Source organism: Aulostomus chinensis, chromosome 9 (assembly GCF_037954235.1).
Source record: "Aulostomus chinensis isolate RoL2024-O1b breed Wild chromosome 9, RoL_Achi_v1.0, whole genome shotgun sequence".
Classification (NCBI taxonomy): domain Eukaryota; kingdom Metazoa; phylum Chordata; class Actinopteri; order Syngnathiformes; family Aulostomidae; genus Aulostomus; species Aulostomus chinensis.
The window spans coordinates 627,501-650,517 of record NC_141328.1 but is presented as its reverse complement, the minus strand read 5'-3'; the positions used below and the strand labels follow the sequence as shown (position 1 = coordinate 650,517).

General features: G+C 51.4%; 2 protein-coding genes across 8 annotated transcripts in view; both read right to left on the bottom strand.

The window, feature by feature from the left end:
• Positions 1 to 3,258: 3,258 nt before the first annotated feature.
• On the bottom strand, positions 3,259 to 13,011 carry hm13 (histocompatibility (minor) 13). 4 transcript variants are annotated; one of them, XM_086212909.1, is made up of 13 exons: positions 12,979 to 12,997; positions 12,485 to 12,849; positions 9,943 to 9,978; positions 8,334 to 8,432; positions 8,167 to 8,249; positions 7,994 to 8,082; positions 7,545 to 7,630; positions 7,251 to 7,376; positions 6,996 to 7,053; positions 6,788 to 6,908; positions 6,559 to 6,661; positions 6,397 to 6,482; positions 3,259 to 3,561 (listed from the first exon to the last, which is right to left on the bottom strand). In XM_086212909.1, the coding sequence occupies exons 2-13, from the start codon at positions 12,707 to 12,709 to the stop codon at positions 3,489 to 3,491; spliced, it is 1,185 nt and encodes a 394-aa protein (XP_086069035.1). In that variant the 5' UTR covers positions 12,710 to 12,849; positions 12,979 to 12,997; the 3' UTR covers positions 3,259 to 3,488. The 4 variants fall into 4 exon arrangements, with proteins under 4 accessions (XP_086069035.1, XP_086069034.1, XP_086069036.1 ...); XM_086212908.1 differs by having other exon boundaries at positions 12,485 to 13,000; XM_086212911.1 differs by lacking the exon at positions 3,259 to 3,561 and adding an exon at positions 4,709 to 4,920 and having other exon boundaries at positions 12,485 to 13,011.
• Positions 13,012 to 14,071: 1,060 nt separating this feature from the next.
• Positions 14,072 to 23,017, bottom strand: part of LOC147255287 (deoxyribonuclease gamma-like) — a 13,876-nt gene continuing 4,930 nt past the window's right edge. The window contains exons 2-10 of one of the 4 annotated variants that reach the window (XM_086212903.1): positions 22,869 to 23,017; positions 22,244 to 22,344; positions 21,591 to 21,602; positions 19,161 to 19,247; positions 18,674 to 18,771; positions 18,459 to 18,571; positions 17,870 to 18,027; positions 17,703 to 17,799; positions 14,072 to 15,256 (exon numbers count right to left, since the gene is read on the bottom strand). The exon at positions 22,869 to 23,017 is cut by the window's right edge and continues 17 nt beyond it. In XM_086212903.1, coding sequence (XP_086069029.1) covers positions 15,125 to 15,256; positions 17,703 to 17,799; positions 17,870 to 18,027; positions 18,459 to 18,571; positions 18,674 to 18,771; positions 19,161 to 19,247; positions 21,591 to 21,602; positions 22,244 to 22,344; positions 22,869 to 23,017 — 947 coding nt within the window. In that variant the 3' untranslated portion in view covers positions 14,072 to 15,124. The remainder of the gene's footprint in view (positions 15,257 to 17,702; positions 17,800 to 17,869; positions 18,028 to 18,458; positions 18,572 to 18,673; positions 18,772 to 19,160; positions 19,248 to 21,590; positions 21,603 to 22,243; positions 22,345 to 22,868) is intronic. The other 3 variants (XM_086212905.1, XM_086212906.1, XM_086212904.1) reach the window with 3 other exon arrangements.

Genomic DNA, 23,017 nt, shown 5'->3' with positions numbered 1-23,017 from the left:
CAAACGTAACCTCACCCCTCCCGACTCTCCAGTGGGGGACAACAGGGACCCTTTGTCTCAGAGAAGATCTTCATGCTTTGGCGACTGGTGAGGAGAGGACATCTGGTCTGTGGTGCATTCAATGGATTCAGGAGGAAATCTAGATTATTGAGTTCAACAGCAAGTAGAGCTGCAACTGCACTAGAGAACCATATCTGGAAATCACAAAGCAACCCTGAATATCATAAAAGTTGTGTTAACAGATGAAAAAGTACATCCTTCCCCACCTTCACCTCTCATTGATAACCTCAACTTTGTAGTTACAAGAGGGGCTGTCACAAAGGAACGTTTTCCTCTCTCACTGAAAAGGACAAACATTCTGCAACAGTTCTCAGAAGATCAAATCCCCAAATCAGAACCAGATCCCCGTCCCTCCCCATGTGGCCCAAGTTAAAGAAACTCCTGTTAAGAGAATAAATGATGTTGACCCCTGGAACGATGCTCTCAGACAGATTTAAGCCTGAAACTGACGACTGCACCTTCTGAGGATCCCAACCTGAATCACTGGAACACCTTTTCTTTGAATGTGAACAGGTGGGAACCCCCTGGAGACGTTGTCAGAGCTGGACATGTGAGAAGGACTCCGACCCGGTCCACGTCAGTTCCACTAGTATTGAACCTGGGGTCCTGCTGGAGCAGAGATTAAGGGACAGTGGCTATAATACAATCATTATTTTGGCCCAACAGCACGTGCACAGGTGTCGCTTCATGGAAACAAGACCCTGATTTTGGGTTCACATGAACGAGCTCAAAACTTCCAAGAGGCGCTGAAATATACGAAACCAAGCAGGCACTGAATGTAGCTGAGTTTTTAGAGGCCTCAACACAGACGAGTCGGACCTCCGCTCCTGGGAGCTGAAGCCTGGGGGACAGGAGGTAGGAGGCAGTGGTACAGATCAGCCACGTCGTCCACTCTCTTCATGTTTTCACTGAAGTGATTCTTTATTTCTTGAAGGTTCAAATCTTGACTGTGATTCTGCTCTGCGTCCACTGCACACTCAACGCGCCACAAACCAGACAGACTCCCAGTTATGCTTCTATATGGTGACCAAAAACACCAAAAAGTTTATTGCAAATAAAACAGACAGTCGTAAACATCCACCTGCACAAAGTACATCCAGACAAAGAAGGAAACCAAGAACAGGAACAGGGTACTTAGAATGACAGCGGCAACTGAACCTCGCTGAGCTGAACAAGATGCTTTTCTTTTATTTTACATCAAAATACAAAAATCACTAACGCATCCACAACATCAAGCAGGCTGAATACGTCCAGTCAGAGCGGCTCTCAGTGGCCAGGAGCTTCCAGATCTGCACCGCCCAGGATCAAGCAGCAGGTACTTCAGACACTCCGCCCACACCAGGTGTGGACAGGCCTGTTTTAATTTGGCGAGACTTTTAACTTACACCAGCTCCCTAAATACCATTAACCATCTGTAACTGACAGATGCCCCCCCCCCCCCCAAGAAAAACTAATGCTCAGAAGTCCTACATCATCTATGAATTTTAGCTTTTATTTTGAAATTCTGAATTTCCAATAAAAACTCAAAATCCCCTCTTTTTTTAAACCGTAAAAAACAGACATGTTGGAGGTGCACCACTCATCGGCTGTAGGAAGCTCTGAGTTCTCTGGTCTGGTGAGAAAATTCGCCGCGACACCAGTGATGTCATCGAGGTCCTCTCAGTTTGGGTTAGGAGAGGTGAAGTGCACGGGAGCGGAGAGAGGCCGTACTTGCAATCACTTCCACGCAATGTGGTCGTTACAGTCACTACATGTCTTTCTCTAGCAGGAAACTCGCCAACGAGGAACCTGACGCCGTCTGGAGACGAGAGACGATCAAGTCCTCCTCACCAGATAGAAACTTTGTCATCTCAACAACGAGATGACAAACGGCCGCCCAGCTGCTGTGGCGCCAGGCCAGCAACGGCTGGCTCGGCCCATCAAGCGTGAGGGAATGTGCGGTTCAGACTTCCGTGATTCCGTCGTCAGACCACGACAGGCGAACGAGGACAACAGCAAGTCAAGTGAGCAGAAGAGTTGGGGATTTTTGTTCGTCAAATATTTTTACATAAAAGTGCGTTTGCTCAGCAAAAACATGGAAACTGCAAAGTTCCCATCATAACCGTCTTCAAATGTGTTGTTGGAGTGGCGGTCCAAACAGAAGAGGTCTGAGCAGGGGCCGCTCACGCACCAGGACCAGAGCCCCAGGACCGGAGGCCCAGGAGCCCCAGGACCGGAGGCCCAGGAGCCCCAGGACCGGAGGCCCAGGAGCCCCAGGACCGGAGGCCCAGGAGCCCACACCTGCTCCGGCTCCTCCCTGGAGATTTGCTGGTTTTCTTTCTGGCTACACTGTTGGACTCTGCGATGACAGAGAAACTGAAGCTGAACACAAACTGAACGACTGGATGAAGTAAAAGGAAGTGGCGGCGGCGCCCAGCAAACATTCTCGCCTCTGACAACTCTGAACGTAGGTGACGTTGAGGGGACGAGCCATCGTGGTGTCTGCCACACCGACGAGAAGTAGACAGCCCACCGCCACGCTGTTAGAGATTGCACCTCACGAAAGTTCTGTCACGTGAAACCAGACACGCCGTTGTTCTACGATGTCAGAACCCAGGAATGTAAATCAAATAAGCTCCTCCTGTGTGATGGACAGCAAAGTGACTGAATTTTGTTGTCATCGGTGGACATTTGACACGCAGCCAACAACCTCTGACCCTTGACCCCAGTGAAGTGTTGATCCCTGCAACAGACCTGATGGCGAGCGCGTTGGTGTGTCCTGGCTAATCACGCGTTCTGACAGGTGAGACCCACTTCAACAACAACTGCAAGTGATCCTCTTCATCGCCAAGTTCCGGCCTTCCCCTCGGACACTCAAGTCAGACGAGACAACGCTGAAGCCAGGAAGCAGAGGGAAGCGTGACCAGCAGCTCACCGCCACGCAAACCCACCAACAGCAAAGCAACAGGTGCAGTCGGACTGGTTTTCGTGGCTCTGGTGGGAGATGAGGCTGCACTGGTTTTACTGGTATTCTCCCTCCTCAGAGGTTGATGAGGATCAACGCAGCTGACGAGCTGCTGACACACGTCACCTCTGAGACGCACTGATGGACGACGCTGAACCCGATGAAGCGAGGCAGCGCTCCCTCCATGGCGCCTTCGTGTTCCCGAGCGACGGCGGCCAGAGAGGACAGAGGAATCATGGTAGGCACCGAGTCTGTACTGCTGGAAACAAACAACCTTTAATCAGAACACCAGCACCGCTAGCAGGACCGCAGCCGTTCCCACGGAAACCTGTGGCCGGTCCCGTGGTTATCGGAGACATACAAGGTGGCAACATGAGCCCGGTCCCCTCGGCAACTAGGAGGAGTCTGGCGAAGCGGGAGGGAGCAGGGCGTCGATGAAATGTGGTGGCAGCAGGCTGAATGAGGAGAGGGGGCGGCGAGGATGCTACTGGTCCTTCTTCACCAACTCTGATGCGTCATCTTTAGGGACCGCCTCCTCAGGAGAAGACTCTTCGTACCTGGAGATGATGAGGAGGAGGGGAGGAATAAGACACCGCATCATTGTCTCAGGTGTTCACGTTTACCTGCAAAAATCTGCTGAAGTGAATATTTTCATGGGTGATATTTTGATGGCTATCAGGATCAATGGCAGGCGTCCAAGACGCCACCTATCAGTCAAGTTTGTTGGCCACAAAGTCCTGAAACAGGTGGATGTGCACCTGGAACACCTGGAGGGAAATCCCAGGAATTAAGTGGAAAGAAGGTGGTGGGGGTGCGCAGGGGGCGGAGTCACGATCAACTCCACAGGACAGAGGAGTTTGTTGAGATCTTCTATTTCACTTCAAAATGTCGAATTGTGTTTGTGTGGAAGCTTGGAAACGGAACCAATGTTCGCAGTTGGGAGTCCCTGCAATTGTACTGACTGGGACCCGAGTACCAGTGCTTGTTAATTTGGTACCACTGGTACCACTGGCACTGGGACCCGAGTACCAGTGCTTGTTAATTTGGTACCACTGGTACCACTGGCACTGGGACCCGAGTACCAGTGCTTGTTAATTTGGTACCACTGGTACCACTGGCACTGGGACCCGAGTACCAGTGCTTGTTAATTTGTCACCATAATAAAATGTCGGTTCAGTTTTGAGTCCAAGCTCGTTGGTTTCAGGGTTTGCTGCCAACGTTGCTTGTGGATCGGTTCAGTCGGTCTCAGGTTACATGTGTTGCCATGGAAACTCAACATTGCACATATTTCAGTCTGTCATTTGCGTGCTTTCAGCTCGCCGCCGCCGCCGCCCTGACTGACAGTGAACTGGGGGACATATTTAACACAGACCAGTTCTCAGTGACGTATAGAGCCCAGCTAACGAAGCAGCTGTCAGGCTCGGAGGGCCCGCCCTCGCCGAGTGTGCCCGCCCTCGCCGAGTGTGCCCGCCCTCCTAGCGGGTGACATTTCAGGTGAATAAGATCTGAATGAAGAGGACGGAGGTTTTCAGGATATTGAGAATTATTTGACTTCTCATAAGCGAACAAAGTGACAGGTGTGCTGATCAAGCAGAAAACAGACCAGACATAAACGGATCACTGCTCTGTGAGCACAGCTAAAGGGGCGGAGCCACGGTGACAGCAGCTGAAGAGCCAATGAGGATAATTGAATGAAGGGGCTGTTTACCTGCCCAGGTGACAGAGCAGAGGGAAAGTAAAGGGAGGGGGCTGGCCTCTACATGGAAGTATGCTGTAACCGACGGCGGCGCGGGGAGGAGCCTGTTGCCATAGAGACAGCATCCATGGAGCTAGCCAGGCTGGCAGGAGAGCCGCTGACAGTTGGGAAGGATGTGAGCCTGGGGGAGCCGGGGAGGACGCCCTCTGATGACTCATAGCTAACCACGGGGGAGACGGGTGAAAGAAAATGAAGAGAAGGAAAAGAGGAAGATGAAAGAGAGAAAAAGAGTGCAGTAAGTTTTTATCTGAAAATCTAAAATTAGAAGTTATGGAGGAGGATGAAGACAAGGGAGGTGGAGAAGAAGAAACGATGGAGATGAATGAAGCGGTGAAGACAGGAGGAAGAGGAGCAGAGATGGCGAGGGGCAGGATGGAGAGGCAGGACAGACGAGGATCTTTACGTCCGATTCTGAGGGACTCAGACCTGAAACATCCTCAGGTCTTCTTCAAGTTTCGAGGAGTGCTGACATCTTAAGAGGGCATCGTTTCTCCTGTCCAACTTCACCACCAGACCTTCATCTCTCTCTCTGTCCACCAGAGCAACAGACGCACCACAACTGACCAGAACCCAAAGTGGGGTGCTACTCCCTCGCTCCGGGCCAGCCCGGGTCCAATCTCAGCTCGTTTTCTCTCCTGTGTTGGCGGCAGGCGGCTCGCTTTCCTGTGGCTTCTTCTTCTATGAGGTCAATGGCGTTTGCTGGCAACCAGCTTCAGGGTGCGTCACTGCCACCAACTGTGTGGGACCAAAGTCTCGTGATAACGCGTGCGGTGGACTTGTGTTCTGTACGTCATATTGACACATAAATGTACATACAAGATAGTCTTTGTTCTACAGAGTCAAACGAGGAATCTTTGTTGACAGCGCTGATTCAGACCAAACGGGAATGTGTGGCGTCCAGCGAGGACTCTGCCCCGACTCCACCGGCCTGTTCTATTTGTGGTTATTGATGGCTTCCTGTCTTTGATGTTGCTGTCACCAGGTGAATGATCAGGGCTTTGAGTTGGAAAAATCAGTGAGTGAGTGTGACTTCCTGCCTCTCAGCCCCTTCTGGGATGTGGACGCACACTCATGGTGTGAATGGAGATCAGCTTTGGCAGCCATCAGAACTGGACGGATCAGCGTCGGACCCGGTGGGACCCGGAAGCGTGGATTACGGCTCGACGTCCAACGTAGAAGCGTTGTTTAATTCTACTCCCACAGACGAGAAGATGGTTTATGAACCGAAGCTCTGAATCATGGGATTGCCCAGTACAGCTGCTGGGCCCGGCAGAACCCTCGGCACCATGGAGGTCAGAGCGACCTGCATGACCACGGCCGACTCAAGCTCGTCCCTCTCTGACGATGGCACGCTGGGTGGACCCGAGCTCTAACGCTACATCGCACACCAGCCTCTCAAACTTGAGAAGAAAGCTTCAGAGATGTTTTTATTCTCTCGATTCTCCGACAAATGGTTACAACAAATATATCGGATGAGGGTTTACCCGTTTCCATGACAACCTCTTGCCCCGGTCTTTGACCCGATCAAAAACATCCCCTCCACCTTTTGTCCTGTCACTGAGGAGGCAACCAAGTCAGACCAACTGAAACACTGAAGAGGGGGAGGATGGTCCCAGCGGTTGCTATGGTTACTCACCTGAACATCTCGGTCAGCTCTCCTTTGAGCAGTGCGATGATGACAGGGAAGCCAACGCAGGCGGGGACCAGGTAGAGCAGGGCGGGCTGCACACAGACCACAGGCTCAGTCCATATCGACACTCATGAGACGCCTGGACTCACACGTGCACACCTGACTTACCTGTGCGTGTTTGAAGGTGTGCATGACGAAGATGGTGAGGCCCAGTCCAAAGATGTAGGCCAGGAAACTGGAGTAGAAGTACGTCCTGCTGTTCTTCTTTAGGCTGCAGCCACAGACACTTGGACTCTTAATGAATGTTTTCAACTGTCAATCATCCCAGCGGAGGGAAACTAATGAGCACGTGCCCCGTTTCCAATGATGCAGCGGTGATGATGACGAGAGGCGTTACCTGACATCGAAGCGCAGCAGCAGGGCGATGAAGATCCCTGGGATGACGATGTCCCCCAGCCCCAGCATGGCAAAGTTACTGGCATCCAGACCTTTCTCCAACAAGTCCTGAGGAAAGACCACTGAGAGGAACAGAGACCACGTCACACTGTCCACCTGGGATCAGACATGCGTGTCGAGACTAACACACGTGTAACTCCTGTACTCACATTTGATTGGTGCTTCAAAGGACTTGGCAACTGTGACCATGACGTTGGTTCCAAACACCTAAAGGGGAGGGGAGAGCGAGAGGGAGCGAGAGAGAGAGAGGTCTGTCCTTAAACATCTGTCACTCAGCATTGCACTTCACCAACTCTACTGGAGCCTGACATGTTTGTAGTCCAACAGGAAGTGGTCATCTGTCTGGTTCCATGTGATTTGTGTGTGTGTGTGAGGGAAGCACAGGTGTGACGCAGTCGTCTTACCCAGAAAACATCGTAGACGAACAGCCCCCCCAGCAGGATGCAGCCGGTGCTCACGTTGTTCAGGTGGAGCAGCTCCACGCCATTCAGAGCAAACGCCAGGCCAAACAGATTATTGGCTATCCAGTGCTGTGATGTCACAACATTATAACAGGTTGATTATGCAGTGTCATGAAGTCCAACAGACAACTGTGATTGGTTAGCCAGTTAGCCTGGTCAGCCTATGACCTCACAGAAGCATGATGACAGCTGTCATAGATCAACAGTTGTGATGTCACCTGATGAAGGTGGGTTTACCTTTTTGAGCAGGTACCAGACGCCCACCACACTGCTGATGACCAGACACACCAGGTTCTTGGTGTCAAACTCGTAGTTGACTATTTCTGCTCAGAGACAGAGAGGCAGGTGGGGGTTACTGGTCAGATCTGGAACACCAACGTCTCCCTCGCTCCTGAAAAGCTGGTCACTGTTACTGGGGGCAGAAACTCATTTTCACTGGTGCCTCTGACATAAATGACCTGCTGACGAGCTAGCAGCCGCCATGGCGGGTGTTCTGCTCACACCGACGCATACAGAACCTGGTTATCTTTCCTTCAGGGTAGCTAGACATTCTCCTGCTCATTCGGTCGTATTAAAAACAATAAAGATGGGGAAACCATCGAAGGCCAGCTGAGTGTATCGACGTTTTCCTGGTGGCTAACAGCAGCCTGCTCCTCTAGTCTACACAGTGCTTCAGTGCGACTCACCTTCTTTGGACTCTCCAGCGCCCTGAGTGAAGAGCAGCTGGTACTGTTTATTTGGGAAAGAAGCTGGAAAGATTCTGGACATCAGCGGACTTGGGGCACAGAGACGAGAGAAGAGTTACCACCATCACCCCCGACCTCAGTGGGACGCCATGAATGGAAGCCTGTAATTTTACCTCATGGTGTGGGACAGCGCAAGGACACCCAGGACAAAGAAGTAGACACTCAGCAGTAGGTTGATGTACTCCTGAGAAAATACCTGTGAGAACACAAACACCTCAGAGTGAGACATCGTCCCAAACCCCGAGACCCCTGGAGGAACGCAGAGGAAACCCTGAGTCACCTTGAAGAAGAGGTAGAGGCCAAAGAGGGTGCAGCTGGCGATGATGGGGAACCTGGCGGCGTCTCGGCTGGTGATGGTCTCAGGCATGTCTGATGCATTCTGGGGGACAAACATAGTTGAGAGGAAATATGTCAAAGTCTAAGTGAGCTGGCTCAGACCAGCTGTGGTGAGGCACTTATTCTTCAGGCGGCCACTGGACTCCAGACACCATCAGGATCCACATCCTGAGGCCCAGCTGGAGTTCAATGGCTCTGAAGGGGAGCGCCACAAACACCTGCTTTCTGCAGCCAGAACTGAGCGCAGCGCTCCGACCAATCGCCAGAGCCGTGAAGCGACGACATCCATGACTGGACAACACAATCTTCCATCATTTATCTTGACAGTTTTCAACTGCAGCGGCAATGAGCAATAACTCAAAGTCCACCGGACAAAGTACTGACACGCTGGCGCCTACAGCAGGGTCTTCCTCTGTTGTTCAGACCCGGTTGGGTTCAGTAGTTGGACACAGACCAGAAAACTGCAATGGACCGATACAGAACGGTCCCCACAACACCACTTAACTGGTACCAGTTCTATCAGACTCCAGTCCAGAGTGGAGGATCTCTGAGGGACAGACAGTGACCAGGTCAAACAGAGCCTGGATTCTGAGTGATGAAGATAACCTGCTGACTCGGCTGGTTGTTCTGAAACCCACCAATCAGGTTCCTCCACAGTTTAGAGGAGCGAATTCACTTGTCATGTTTGGATGGTCCTTATATTTGGGAACGTGCTTGACTCTGAGCGAGCGGTGACGGCAGGAACCTTCGCCCTGGGGAACCTGCAGCAGAGATTCACTCATGGCTCCTGTCCTGCTGCAGTCACACCTGCTGCTCATGTGTCTGCAGTGTCCACATGGACACCTGATCACCGTCCAGTTCAAGTCGTGTCAAACCCGACGAACAACAGCAGAAGATTCACGGCGTCCGTTGAGCTGCGCTGCTGCATTTGCTTCGCTTTTTTACGTTAACGATGTTTTGACCGTCGCCTGCAGGAGTGCGACAGACCTGAGGTCAGTCTGATCCTCCGCTCACCAGACCAGGTGGAGGTCTGGAGCCACGGCCACAGGCTTAAAGCAGCAACAGTCACATCAACATCTGGATGACATCACCACGGCTATCATCACGTCTTTGCAGTTGACGTTTGTCCTCATGTGAGGACAAGAAAGCAGAAATCCCAGAGAGACATCTTGATCCATCTTCCCTCTATTCTCTCCATCTGTTCCCCCGAGAGAGAAACTGGGACGGGGGGGGGGGGAGATGAGACAAGGAGGACAGGAGAGAGAAGAGGAGGACAAGAAAGGACAAGAAGAGAGGAACCTCTGCGGATGCAGTGTCACAGTGTGTGTGAGAATGTGTGTGTGTGTGTGTGTGTGTGTGTGTGTGGCAGAGTGTGTGTGAGAATGTGTGTGTGTGTGTGTGTGGCAGAGTGTGTGTGAGAATGTGTGTGTGTGTGTGTGTGTGTGTGTGTGTGGCAGAGTGTGTGTGAGAATGTGTATGTGTGTGAGAATGTGTGTGCCAGAGTATGTGAGCGTGTGTGAGAGTGTGTTGCTGCCAGCAGCTCTCATACTCACTCTGAAACCAGAGTCGTAACCGTTTTCTCCGAGCTCCTACAGACAGGATGGGCATACAGAGGAAAAGAGACAGACAGGGAGAGAGACAGACAGGGAGAGAGAGAGATGATCAGTGCAGCAACAAAGAGGACGACTGAAGCAGAAATCAATGTTCAGAAGCTGCAGATTAACATTTTGAAGAAGGAGATGGCAGGAAGAGAGGAAGGGAGAGAGGAAGAAGGATACAATACGACTGATAAAGAACTGCTGATACAGTCCAAACGCGTTGGATAGTGTGAGCGGGTGTGCGCCTGTGTTAGTGTGAGAGGGTGCGCTTGCGTTAGTGTGCGCCTGCGTTAGTGCGAGAGGGTGCGCTTGCGTTAGTGTGCGCCTGCGTTAGTGCGAGCGTGTGTGCGCCTGCATTTGTGTGCGCCTGCGTTAGTGCGAGAGGGTGTGCCTGCGTTAGTGTGCGCCTGCGTTAGTGTGCGCCTGTGTTAGTGTGAGAGGGTGCGCTTGCGTTAGTGTGCGCCTGCGTTAGTGCGAGAGGGTGCGCTTGCGTTAGTGTGCGCCTGCGTTAGTGCGAGCGTGTGTGCGCCTGCATTTGTGTGCGCCTGCGTTAGTGCGAGAGGGTGTGCCTGCGTTAGTGTGCGCCTGCGTTAGTGTGAGCGTGTGTGCCTGCGTTAGTGTGAGCATGTGTGCGCCTGCATTTGTGTGCGCCTGCGTTAGTGTGAGAGGGTGCGCCTGCATTAGTGTGCGCCTGCGTTAGTGTGAGCGTGTGTGCCTGCATTAGTGTGCGCCTGCGTTAGTGTGAGCATGTGTGCGCCTGCATTTGTGTGCGCCTGCGTTAGTGCGAGAGGGTGCGCCTGCATTAGTGTGCGCCTGCGTTAGTGTGAGCGTGTGTGCCTGCATTAGTGTGCGCCTGCGTTAGTGTGAGCGTGTGTGCCTGCATTAGTGTGCGCCTGCGTTAGTGTGAGCGTGTGTGCCTGCATTAGTGTGCGCCTGCGTTAGTGTGAGCGTGTGCGCCTGCATTAGTGTGCGCCTGCGTTAGTGTGAGCGTGTGTGCCTGCATTAGTGTGCGCCTGCGTTAGTGTGAGCGTGTGTGCGCCTGCATTAGTGTGCGCCTGCGTTAGTGTGAGCGTGTGTGCCTGCATTAGTGTGAGCGTGTGTGCCTGCATTAGTGTGCGCCTGCGTTAGTGTGAGCGTGTGTGCCTGCATTAGTGTGCGCCTGCGTTAGTGTGCGCCTGCGTTAGTGCGAGAGGGTGCGCTTGCGTTAGTGTGCGCCTGCGTTAGTGTGCGCCTGCGTTAGTGCGAGAGGGTGCGCTTGCGTTAGTGTGCGCCTGCGTTAGTGCGAGCGTGTGTGCGCCTGCATTTGTGTGCGCCTGCGTTAGTGCGAGAGGGTGTGCCTGCGTTAGTGTGCGCCTGCGTTAGTGTGAGCGTGTGTGCCTGCGTTAGTGTGCGCCTGCGTTAGTGTGAGCATGTGTGCGCCTGCATTTGTGTGCGCCTGCGTTAGTGTGAGCGTGTGCGCCTGCATTAGTGTGCGCCTGCGTTAGTGTGAGCGTGTGTGCCTGCATTAGTGTGCGCCTGCGTTAGTGTGAGCGTGTGTGCGCCTGCATTAGTGTGCGCCTGCGTTAGTGTGAGCGTGTGTGCCTGCATTAGTGTGCGCCTGCGTTAGTGTGAGCGTGTGTGCCTGCATTAGTGTGCGCCTGCATTAGTGTGCGCCTGCGTTAGTGTGAGCGTGTGCGCCTGCATTACAACAGCTAGTAGTCAACATTCCTTCATCAGCCATCAGTTCTGACTGCAGCGTCTGGGGTCATGGTCACCACCACCACCACATCTACATATGCTATATACATAACTCTCCCAACTCTTACATTACAGGTGTATGATGAGAGTCAGGTGACACTGGCATGTCATCAGTGTGGTTCATACATTTCATATATTCACTTCAGCCCAGTTTAGCTTATCGTGATAAATCAATTCGATTCCTGAGCTTTGCTCCACGTTGTGGAGTAACGAGCCTGAATTCCAACAATGTCCAGTTAACAGGAGTTCTTCAGGCTCCACCTGTGACTAGCAGCTCCTGGCCAGTGGCAGCAGATCAAGCACAGAACCCAGTATGGCGTCCCAGTAGCACCAGTAGAAACCAGGAGCAGCTCCACGAGGAAATATGAGATCGTTTCTCACCAGCACAACTCCGTCAAATCTACGCATGTGTGAGACCCACTTAAGAGCAGAGGACGTCTGGTACGTCACTGTCCTTCATCCACCGACACCACGAGTACACACACACACACACACACACACACAACTTTGAGTGCCACAGCGGGGGCAGTAGCCAGCCGGTTAGCTCGTTAGCCGCTTAGCTCGTTAGTAGCCGCTGTTAGCCTCGGCAGCTCTTCCAGAGCAGCAGCAGGTTTCTGAATCCACGTCAACACGTTTAACACACTAACATCTCCATCTGAATGTGAAACTTTTGCGGATTGAATACATTTGAGGATGGCCGGCTGCCGCTAGCCAGCCAACCAGCGGCGACTAACTGCAGTCCGGCACTCAGCTCGGTTACCTTTGATTTAGAGCAGGTGACGGAGCGCAGAGCGCCGAAGAAGATGGGCAGCAGCGCCATGAGCACCAGGCTGCCGTATGCTAGCGCTGTGCCCTCCGGGGTGGCCACGAATTTGGCCGTGACGTTCAGTACGTCGGTCCCGTTGGAGTCGGTGGCATTCAGGGCATCCAGGACAGCAGCGGAGGCCTCCGAGGCCGAGGCCGCGGCATGTTCCGCCTCAGACATGGTTGTTTCGGGCAGCAGCGAGGGAATGTCGGCGAGTTGGAGATCAGATTAGCGGGCAGACGGAGGAGAGAGCTGGGGCTGCGCGGCTCGTTCATCCAGGGCGGCGGAGCTTCGACGGACGCTCGCTAAGGCCACGTTTCCTAAAGCAGAGATGGAGTCAGTACAGACCGCTCACTTCGCCGCTGGTTCCGGGGCCCGAGCGCATCCGGAACCAAGACATAAACCAAGGCGATGCCAGAACCCATCGGCCAGTGCGGCTCCTCCCGGACCTTCGTGTTCCTGCGAGGGAACTGTGGCATCGATCAGCCGGCAACTTTGTAAACATCCCGCTCACCGCCGCTGAAGGAACACTCCAGAAACACGAAGCAGGGAACTCCTGAACGTAAGGCTGCGCGTCATAGACGATCTTTGCTGCTGCGCTTCTTCTTCGTTGGTGGAACAAGTTGTTCCAACAACCTGCAGCTCCGGAGCCACAGCGACGCCTTCCGGTAGGGTTGATATATGGAGTCTCGCTGTGTGTGCGTGCGCGCGGGGCCAGGATCTGATCAACGGAACAGAGGAGCGCTTCTGCAGAACATAAAAGCCATATTGAAGATGACCTTTGACCTGAATAGAACGTGTCAGCACTTCATGTCTTGCTGTTGGGCACGCGTGTGAATGTTTGTCATAAGCTGTAGTTTGTTGGGTTACAATATTTAAGTGGTCAATGACTTTTGGCCCCTAAAAGTCCATCCGGAGTCCCAGTTTGAGATGTGACCACACAGGAATGAGCCGTGTGGCCCGGGGGCCCCGTGTGTGGCCCGGGGGCCCCGTGTGTGGCCCGGGGGCCCCGTGTGTGGCCCGGGGGCCCCGTGTGTGGCCCGGGGGCCCCGTGTGTGGCCCGGGGGCCCCGTGTGTAACTAAATGATGAATAATAGCAATAGGGAGAGGACACTGAGGCCCAATAATGATGATGTATAGGTTTTTAAATTCGACAAATAACGATTTGTGGTGTCTTTCTGCGAGGTAAAAATGTATCTTTAAATATATCAGAATTCTACAATTCTACAGTTTCATTTAGCAGACGCTTTTGTCCAAAGCGACATTCAACACAAGCAAGGATTGGAAAAGGAAGGTTAAGGAAAAACCCATAGTAGCGCAAAAGTGCTTCAGTTGTGATTTGGTCACAGAATCCTTCATGATGACATCAGTGTCTGTGCTGCCGGTGCGGGGGAAGGAGGCGGAGCCTGTGTGACTTATTAAAGACACAACAGGTGTGTTTCCTGCCTTGAGGGGGAGGTTTGGGAGGGTTGATGTTCTTTGAGACATCACCTGACAAAAAGCTTGAACCTCAAATCAACACGCTGCATCCAAAACCACATTTTTAAGACTTTAATGTCAGCATTAAAATACTAAAAATTACAAACACATGAATAAGAAGCATCACCAAAGATTCCTGAGACGTTAGCAAAGTATTTACATCAGCTTCTGTGCAGCCGAGAGCAGAACCAGGGTCGAGAACAGTTCTACACCTGTGGAGACGACGGACTGTTTACTTTCACCATGTGACAGGAAGTGAAGTCGGCAGTTCTATGCTCATGACGCCGTTCGGCACTGGGCCAACCATAAACACTTGACAGTTAAAAACCACGCTTCCCTGTTCTGCTCCCTTCGATCCAGTTGAAGAACGCCAGCAGCAACAATAAGAACAGGAGTGAAGTCATAATTAGAACCTTTCCATGAGAATCATTGCGTTCTGCTGACTGGAACTGTTAGAATCATGTAGTTAAATTAAAACCTGACACTGGAAGTTTCTAGAAGTGCCACTGCTGACTGAGCTGCTGATGGTCGTGTTTCACCGGGCCGGTGCGTCTCAGCAGCCAATCAAAGAGCAAGAAAAAGATCCCAGTCAAAATAAACTGCAGGAACCCTTTCAAATCTTCCTGTATTTGCATTTTCTGAGATTTCATCAACAGAACGAACTGAAGCATCTTTGATGCATGATTTTAAAACATTTCTTTCACAATAAAAATAGTAAAAGTACAAATCTCGATAAGAGAAGCCACAGCGAGAGCGACTCCGCTCCTGCCGATGAGGAGCAGCGGCGGAGGCCAGGCGCTCGTCTTCTCACCAACAAACGCTGGTTTCCAAAGACAGAGAGGACATCACGTTTTCATACTCAGACTTAAATATCACAAATGTTTGTGAAGAGAGTTTGGCCTCCCTGTCCAGGCGTCAGGCGCGCCTCTATTTACTGCTTAAACCAAGCCACTTGTTTATGAAAGCAGGAATTAGAGGCACGCTTGAACTCTCCACTCTTCCTGTTCACGGCTGCTGGTTACTTTAGTCATGTGACCTCACATTCCACACAAGGACGCACAAACTTGTGTAAAGACAAATAAACCATCTGTGTCTGTGTGCAGGTGAAAAAGACAATCACAGAGTGGACAGGAAGGAGCTGATGATGCCAGAGACACTGAGGACAACGAGGAGAGGTGTGGCCTGAAGGAGAGGGGTGGAGCTCTTCATGTCCACAGACACAGGTAAATGGTCACTGACATCCAGCACCTGACAGGCAGAAACAACAGAGCTCAGAGTCACTGATTCCTCCTGTTATCAGCTGATGCAGAGGAAAAGGGGAAATTTCACAGAGAAACATGAAAATATTTAATTGATAAAAGTTGGTTTGATCTTCAACACAGGAGCGACCGACTTGACCTCTGGTCCAGAGTTCAGATCAGAAGTGCTGGAAATGAGGAGTTTTCAGAGTTTTGGAGTTTAGAGATATTGTACTTGTACTTCACCACACCGATCAGTACCCGTCAACAAAACAAATACACTACAACACATCCTGATTCAGTGCAAGTAACTGGTTATAACCCTGGATCACACCAGACCCCCTGGAGTGGTGGTGACCAGACGTTCCTGGCCAGTTTAGCTGCTGTTAGCATCAGTCTCTGTTAGCTTCTAGCTAAATATATGTGGCTGGTTCTTCCTGCAGTCTGGAGTCACTAAGAAGTGACGGAGGAGGAGAAACACCTTCATCATCTTAGTGAGTACTTCAAAGAAGTTAAGTAATACTGTGGATGGAGACTTTACCAGAGAAAATGTGTACCTGTACTACAATATTCTTCCTGACTCTGCAGTCAACCCAACTAGTCTGGTGGAGTCAGAGAGACACTGAAATCAAGCAGATGGATGTTGGTTGAACATGCGACAAAAACAATCAAACCAACAAAAAAACCAACACGTACTCCATGAAGGAAACAGAGTTGGGGGAGTACTTGGGGTGCAGAGTGGGGGGTAGGGGGGGTCGTCCAATCGCCGGGGCAGAAGTCATCGAGGCAGTTAAGCAACTCCGTGGTGGCAGAGCTCCAGGGGTGGATGAGATCCTCCCTGGGTATCTCAAGGCTCTGGATGTTGTAGGGCTGTCCTGGCTGACACGTCTCTGCAACAATGCGTGGACATCGGGGCGGTGCCTTTGGAGTGGCAGACTGGGGTGGTGGTCCCCTTCTTTAAGAAAGGGGACCAGAGGGTGTGTTCCAACTATCAGGGGATCACACTCCTCAGCCTCCCTGGAAAGGTCTACGCCAGGGTACTGGAGAGGAGGGTCAGGGTGATAGTAGAACCTCAGATAGAGGAGGAGCAATGGATCAGCTCTTCACCCTCGCTAGGGTGCTGGAGGGGGCATGGGAGTTTGTCCAACCAGTCCACATGTGCCTTTTTGGATCTGGAGAAGGCTTATGACCGTGTTCCCAGGAGCACCCTGTCCCTGTGGGGGGTACTCCGGGAGTATGGGGTGGATGGCCCCTTAAGCCTGGTTTATGCGTCATGGCAACGCCGTACCTACGCTGTTAGCAGACCCTACGCCATAGCCTGACGTGCAACTCCCAAAAATCCTGACATGGCGTCGCGTCAACGTGTCGTGACGTGAACGTCAAGGACTGTGATTGGTCTGCTCAGAACGTCATGTCCGGTTCAGCACAACAACACAGCCATTTTTAAAGTGTCTGTGGTGAGAGCTACATGCTAAAATGGACCAAGCCAAAGAAAGGATTATCAAGGAGGTCTGCAAGTACAAAGACACAGCCACACCCCCTAGCGGCTTGGCGGTGAATTGCAGAGCAACGCGTTCCCTCGACACAGAACTTGGAAGGCACAATGACGGCGTAGGGTCTATGCCGTCGCCGCAACGCAGAAGCATAAACCAGGCTTTACAAAGGGCCGGCAGTAAGTCGGACTTGTTCCCAGTGAGGGTTAGACGCCACCAAGGCTGCCCTTTGTCACGGAAAAGGGTGGCCTGCCCACTCTAGGTCGGGGGGGAGGTCCTGCCTCAGGTGGAGGAGTATCTCCGGATCTTGTTCACAAGTGAGGGTAGGATGGAGCGGGAGACTGACAGGTGGATTGGGGCGGTGATGCTCGTGTGTTATGGTGAAGAGTGAGCTTAGCCAGAAGGCGAGGCTCTCCATTTACCTGTCAGTCTCCGTTCCACCCCTCACCTGTGGTCATGAGCTCTGGGTAATGACTGAAAGAACAAGATCCTGAATCCAAGCGGCTGAAATGAGTTTCCTCCTCAGGGAGGCTGGGCTCTCCCTTAGAGACAGGGTGAGAAGCTCAGTCCTTCAGGAGGGACTCAGAGTAGAGCTGCTGCTCCTCCAGGTAGAGGAGTCAGTGGAGGTGGTTCAGGCATCTGGAGAGGACGCCTCCCTCTGGAGGTGTTCCAGGCATGTCTGACCAGGAGGAGGCCTCAGGGCCGACCCAGGACATGCTGGAGGGATTATATCTCTGGGCTGGCCTGGGAACGCCTCAGGATTCCCCCGGAAGAGCTGGTGGACGTGGCTGAGGCTGCTGCCCCCACGACCCAGACCAACCGGATAAGAAGAGGAGGAGGAGGAGGAGGAGGAGGAGAACAACGACCAACAAAAAACATGGAAACAATTACAACAATTCATCGAAGAGTAGAAGAAAACAATGAGGACAGGAAGACGGTGGACAGGAAGACGGTGGGAGGTACCTTGGTCCTGGAGAGCTTGAACTCCTGTCCAACGTTGAAGACATTTGCTGAGAACGGAGTGATGGACTTCAGGAAGTACTCACCGTAGACCACAATCCTGACACACACACAAATGGACACACATCAATACAGTAACACACACAACACACAACACATGTACACCCTACCGGTCATATGGGCAGCTGGTCTCCTCTGTGACAGTCGTGTCCACTTTGTCTCCGATCAGCCAGAAAAAGTTGGAATTGGTGAACAGCCTAATTTTTTTCTTATCTTGTCGGGTCAAATAGGCACAACCAGCGTGGAAATCTCCCAGGAACATCACGTTCTACACACACACACACAAAATGAAGCCATTTCTTCTTTGCAGGCAAAACAAGCATAGACAAGATGCCTGGCAGTTATTGTGAGAGGGTCCTGGAGCCATGTGGCCTCAACAAGTCGGGGAGCCTCAGGCAGATGTCGGTGTGCCTCTGTCCAGCTGCTCCAGGACGGCGTGCAGATGCAACCTTAATTAGTCCCTAAACCCTGAAACCTTTCCAGCAGGAAACAAACTGTCGTGTTTGGTTGATTCGTAGTCAGACCTCGAAATTTTAGTGCTATGCTGAATTTTCACCACTGGAATTCTAACAGCTCATCAACAACCCAAGCATGTGTGAGCTGGTCCAGGGGTCCAGGGGCCGATGGAAGGGCCTAAGTAGCTGAGTAGCCCCCAGGTGAGGGGAAGGAAGTCAGGGGGCCTCTTGTCTGCTTCCTCACCTTGTTGTTCCACTTCCTGCTGACCTCATCAAAGACGTCAAAGAGGTGGTTGATCTCCTGGACCACTTTGCCCGGGTCGGAGTGCAGGGGAACCAAAATAAAGTCCTTAATTGCTGAGAGACAGAAAAGAAGAACCAGAGTCAGAGAGCAAAACATCAGACTGAGATGTTCAGATACTCATTTTTGATAAAACTGAACAGTTTGGTTCTACTGACCAGCTTTGTTGCTGTGGAACTGAACAACAAATGGCGGTCTGGTAAAGAACTGTTTGTTCTGGTACTGATGTTGACTGGTGACGTTCACCGTCTCTGTCCTGTGAGGGAGGAGGACCAGGTCAGGACCAGGACCAGACAAATTTTTGGAATTGTTCACAGAAGAAATGAAAATGTTTTGATGCTGAATTTCCCATCTGAACACACATGGAGTCACATGACAGGACAGTAAAAACCTGAACAAGTCTGACCGACGATGACAGGAAGTGGTTATTTGACCTTGACAGCCTCCAGGTTTCTACAAGTGATGGTGATACAAGCACCACAGTAATTACTGCTCTTGTACTTCTGTTGTTTCTTCTTTCTTGTATTTGTACATTCGTGGATTCTTCTTTTATGTGGTTGGCGTGATACCTCTGTGGGCGGAGCTTAGCCAGGAGCATGTCATCATTTTCAGTTGTTATGGGATTGGAGTGGAATCTGCTCTCACCTGTAGATGAAGACGTACTGCAGCAGGTCCCCAGACGAGTTCCCCAGACTCTCGCTGGACAGCGAGCGATAGTGGTAACCCTCATATCTCCACACACACACACACACACACACACACACCTCATTCAGAACTGTAACAATCACAATAACTCCCAACCAGCATTCCTTCTCTACTGGTGTGTGTCTGCTGTTCCACCTAGCAGCCAAATGGTGCTGATGGTCTCAGCCTGGTCTTGATCGCATCCCCAGTTTTACTCAGTCTCCCTCACCCTTTCACCCTCTCTGTCCTGGTCCGGCCCTCCCTCAGTCTCCCTCACCCTTTCACCCTCTCTGTCCTGGTCTGGCCCTCCCTCAGTCTCCCTCACCCTCTCTGTCCTGGTCCGGCCCTCCCTCAGTCTCCCTCACCCTCTCTGTCCTGGTCCGGCCCTCCCTCACCCTTTCACCCTCTCTGTCCTGGTCCGGCCCTCCCTTAGTCTCCCTCACCCTCTCTGTCCTGGTCCGGCCCTCCCTCAGTCTCCCTCACCCTTTCACGCTCTCTGTCCTGGTCCGGCCCTCCCTCAGTCTCCCTCACCCTTTCACGCTCTCTGTCCTGGTCCGGCCCTCCCTCAGTCTCCCTCACCCTCTCTGTCCTGGTCCGGCCCTCCCTCAGTCTCCCTCACCCTCTCTGTCCTGGTCCGGCCCTCCCTCAGTCTCCCTCACCCTCTCTGTCCTGGTCCGGCCCTCCCTCAGTCTCCCTCAACAAAGATGATGGCAGCACAAACATAAAATTGGGAGCTGATGATAAAAGTCAATTGACCTTGAAGGTACTGTACTTCTATGGTAACTTACCATGTGGATTACTGGTTTTTGTTTAGAGGATAATACACATGCCCATTGCACAGCTGGCAGCCAGCAGCCAGTGACTAGCAGCCAACAGCCAGTGACTAGCAGCCAGTGACCAGTGACTAGCAGCCAACAGCCAGTGACTAGCAGCCAACAGCCAGTGACTAGCAGCCAGTGACCAGTGACTAGCAGCAAACAGCCAGTGACTAGCAGCCAACAGCCAGTAACCAGTGACTAGCAGCCAGTGACTATCAGCCAGTGACCAGTGACTAGCAGCCAGCAGCCAGTAACTAGCAGCCAGCAGCCAGTAACTAGCAGCCAACAGCCAGTAACTAGCAGCCAGCGGCTAGCAGCTAGCCAACCACAGGAGTCTGTGAATTACATTCATCAATCATTGGATCAATCACAGCAGGTGATCAGAATCAGAGAGATCCTTGATAGACACCAGCAGGAAGAGCAGCTGTCACTTTCCATCAGTTATGATTCTAACTGAGCTTCTATTGAGTCCAATACAGCTTCTACACCAGAACCATCAAGTGTACCGCCTTAAGGTTTCCACGAGGAAGTAGTTCAGCTGCGTATTCGTGGAAGGAGCTTTTAAAATCACAGCAGTTTAACACCAAATATATCCAGACACATAAGTAAACAGGTTCTTATGCTGCCATATATTTGTTTGAGCAAATGATGTGGAGGACCCTGATGACTAGGATATGAAAGACACCATTCCTCCAGGTTATAGCTAGCAGGTACTTAGCTTGCTGTGCTAATGGGAGAAGGTCCCTGGTCAGAGAACAGCTGATGAAGATGAGATCCACCATGGAAATGCTAATGTAGCTGACATCTAGCTTGCTGCTAGTGTTGGCGTCAAACAGGATGTTAGCCTGATTAGTGTCGCTATAGTTAGCGTTAGCTTCATAGGCATCCATCTTCATACGTATCAAAGGGACACAAATGTGTCTGATGCGGACGTTCCTCTAGTTGTTCTTTTTGAATGAACACAAGATGAAACAATGATGAGGCTCACATGATCACACACACAAAGTCTGGTGACTACAGTCGCATTCATATTATTTTACTCTAGTTTCAGAGTTTTGTTGGTGGTAGAATATTAAGGAATTGTATGAGCATTAAAAACATCCATTTAAATACATTTTTTTTACTACTTTGTGAGTCAAGAATGCAGGAAGAGCCAGCCACGTATCATTAGCTTGACGTGAAGCTGTCCTGCCTTCTGTATCCAGCCGTTAGCTGCTACTGGGGAACTCTCAGACTCCTCAGGTTTGACTGGTGTTTCACAGAACAAAGACAAGTCTCCTGCAGCAGCTAACAGCTCACCTGGAAATGGAGGTTCTGCCTTTTTTGAATTTTTTTTAGATAATGTTTTTAATTGTTGGGTACTGGTACTGGGTACCAGGTAGCAGTGCCAATACCAGAATCATAGATGAGACATTTTTAGAGGAGACTGTTGTTCATTTGTAGTGTGAAACTGAAGGTTTCAGGTGATCCAGCAGTTAAAGATGCAAATGTTGTATATTGCTGCAGGCGTTGGGATTAGTAAAAGGGATTAATCCAGATTAGGTGTCACACATGCTGAGTAGATCAACTGTACCTGTCAGATTCCCTGGAGGAGGCAGACAGCAGACACACGACGGTCATCACATTGTCTCCACACACACGGCACATGAACAATTGTCAGTATCACGCCGTCACCTCTGCTCTGCTCGCCAGATGCTTCCCTAGCTACTGGACACTTTGCAGGAGACGCGCTGGGCACACTACATTTCTAGGTGGATGCCAATCAAAAGTTTTCCCTACTTTATCTAACGTTGCAACAAAGCATTTAAACGTCAAAGAGGTGCCATCAAACAAGTCAGCCGTGTTTGGGGCACGAACATCTGTGAAGGGGCAGGATTGTGCTGATCCTGAGGAAAGAGGGGAGGACTACAGGAGACCTGGTCTCAGGGCATCTGTCTGGGGGCCTTGGCCCAGGAAGAGCCCATTATAGTTAGGGTCAGATGAGTCACGGCGCCACACGGTGGCAACAGGAAGTAAGTGAGATGGAACAAACACCTCATGACAGCGTTGTCTTCACCTGAGCTACAGCGACATCACATGGAGGCAGGAGAGTTCTGTGTGTGCTGCAGCAGCAGCCCGCCCCCAGGTGGAGGTCTGCTCTGTCTGATCGGTTTTTAAGTGCAAACAAATGAAACAGGCATTTGCGTGTGGCACCGTGGTGCTAGTGAGCGTGAGCAGCGTCAGTACCTTTCACTGTACCTGTTGAGAGAAGACAGCAGCGATTTGATGGCCGAACCGTCCCGATCCATCACCTCCTGCAGCAGTGTTATGTCACAGCGCGTCAACACCTGCAACGCCAGGAACACTTTCACAGCTGCAGCTCATTTGCTTTAGTCTGAATCCGTGATGAGGTGCTACTTGGGCGTTCGTACTGTCCCGTTAGCGGACAGTAGTCCTACACGTCATTGAGACAGAAACCTGGACAGTCCCTGTTTGTTTGTGACTGGCTTTGATGATGATGTCATATGAGCTCAAGTACAGAAAGATCAACTGCACACATGGGCTGAGTCATGAACGACAGCAGACTTGATGAGTTCCTTCATTGGCTGCACCTTAATTGCTACTTTGGAATGTTTTGGTGTCATTAATGAACCCTAACCCCCCCCCCCCCCCACACACACACACACACACACACACACACAAGGTCAGAGGGAGGCTGCTACCACAGAGTTTCACTGGTTCTTAGCATGCAAGCTAAAATATTTAGCATCAGCTCCTTCTATCCATCCTCTGTAATCCCATTTTCTGTCACTTTATCTAGAGTAGGAAGTGTGTGTGTGTGTGTGTGTGTGTGTGTGTGTGTGTGTCCTACCCGTGTCAAAGTGTGTATCACTCTGTAGTTTGCTGCTTTCTCTTCATTGAATTTCTGCACATTGTAGGCACAGACCCTGAATCCTGAAGCCACTGCAACACCAACCAAGATGGTGAAGAAGAGATGGAGAAGAAGATGATGAGGAGAGC

Excerpts from the sequence above, each read along its gene's own strand:
- hm13 (XM_086212911.1), bottom strand. The coding sequence starts at position 12,709 with ATGTCTGAGGCGGAACATGCCGCGGCCTCGGCCTCGGAGGCCTCCGCT. Across the intron at positions 8,433-9,942 it reads GTTACGACTCTGGTTTCAGA|AATGCATCAGACATGCCTGA; the intron begins GTGAGTATGAGA and ends TTTGTCCCCCAG. Across the intron at positions 7,377-7,544 it reads TCTGGTACCTGCTCAAAAAG|CACTGGATAGCCAATAATCT; the intron begins GTAAACCCACCT and ends GTGACATCACAG.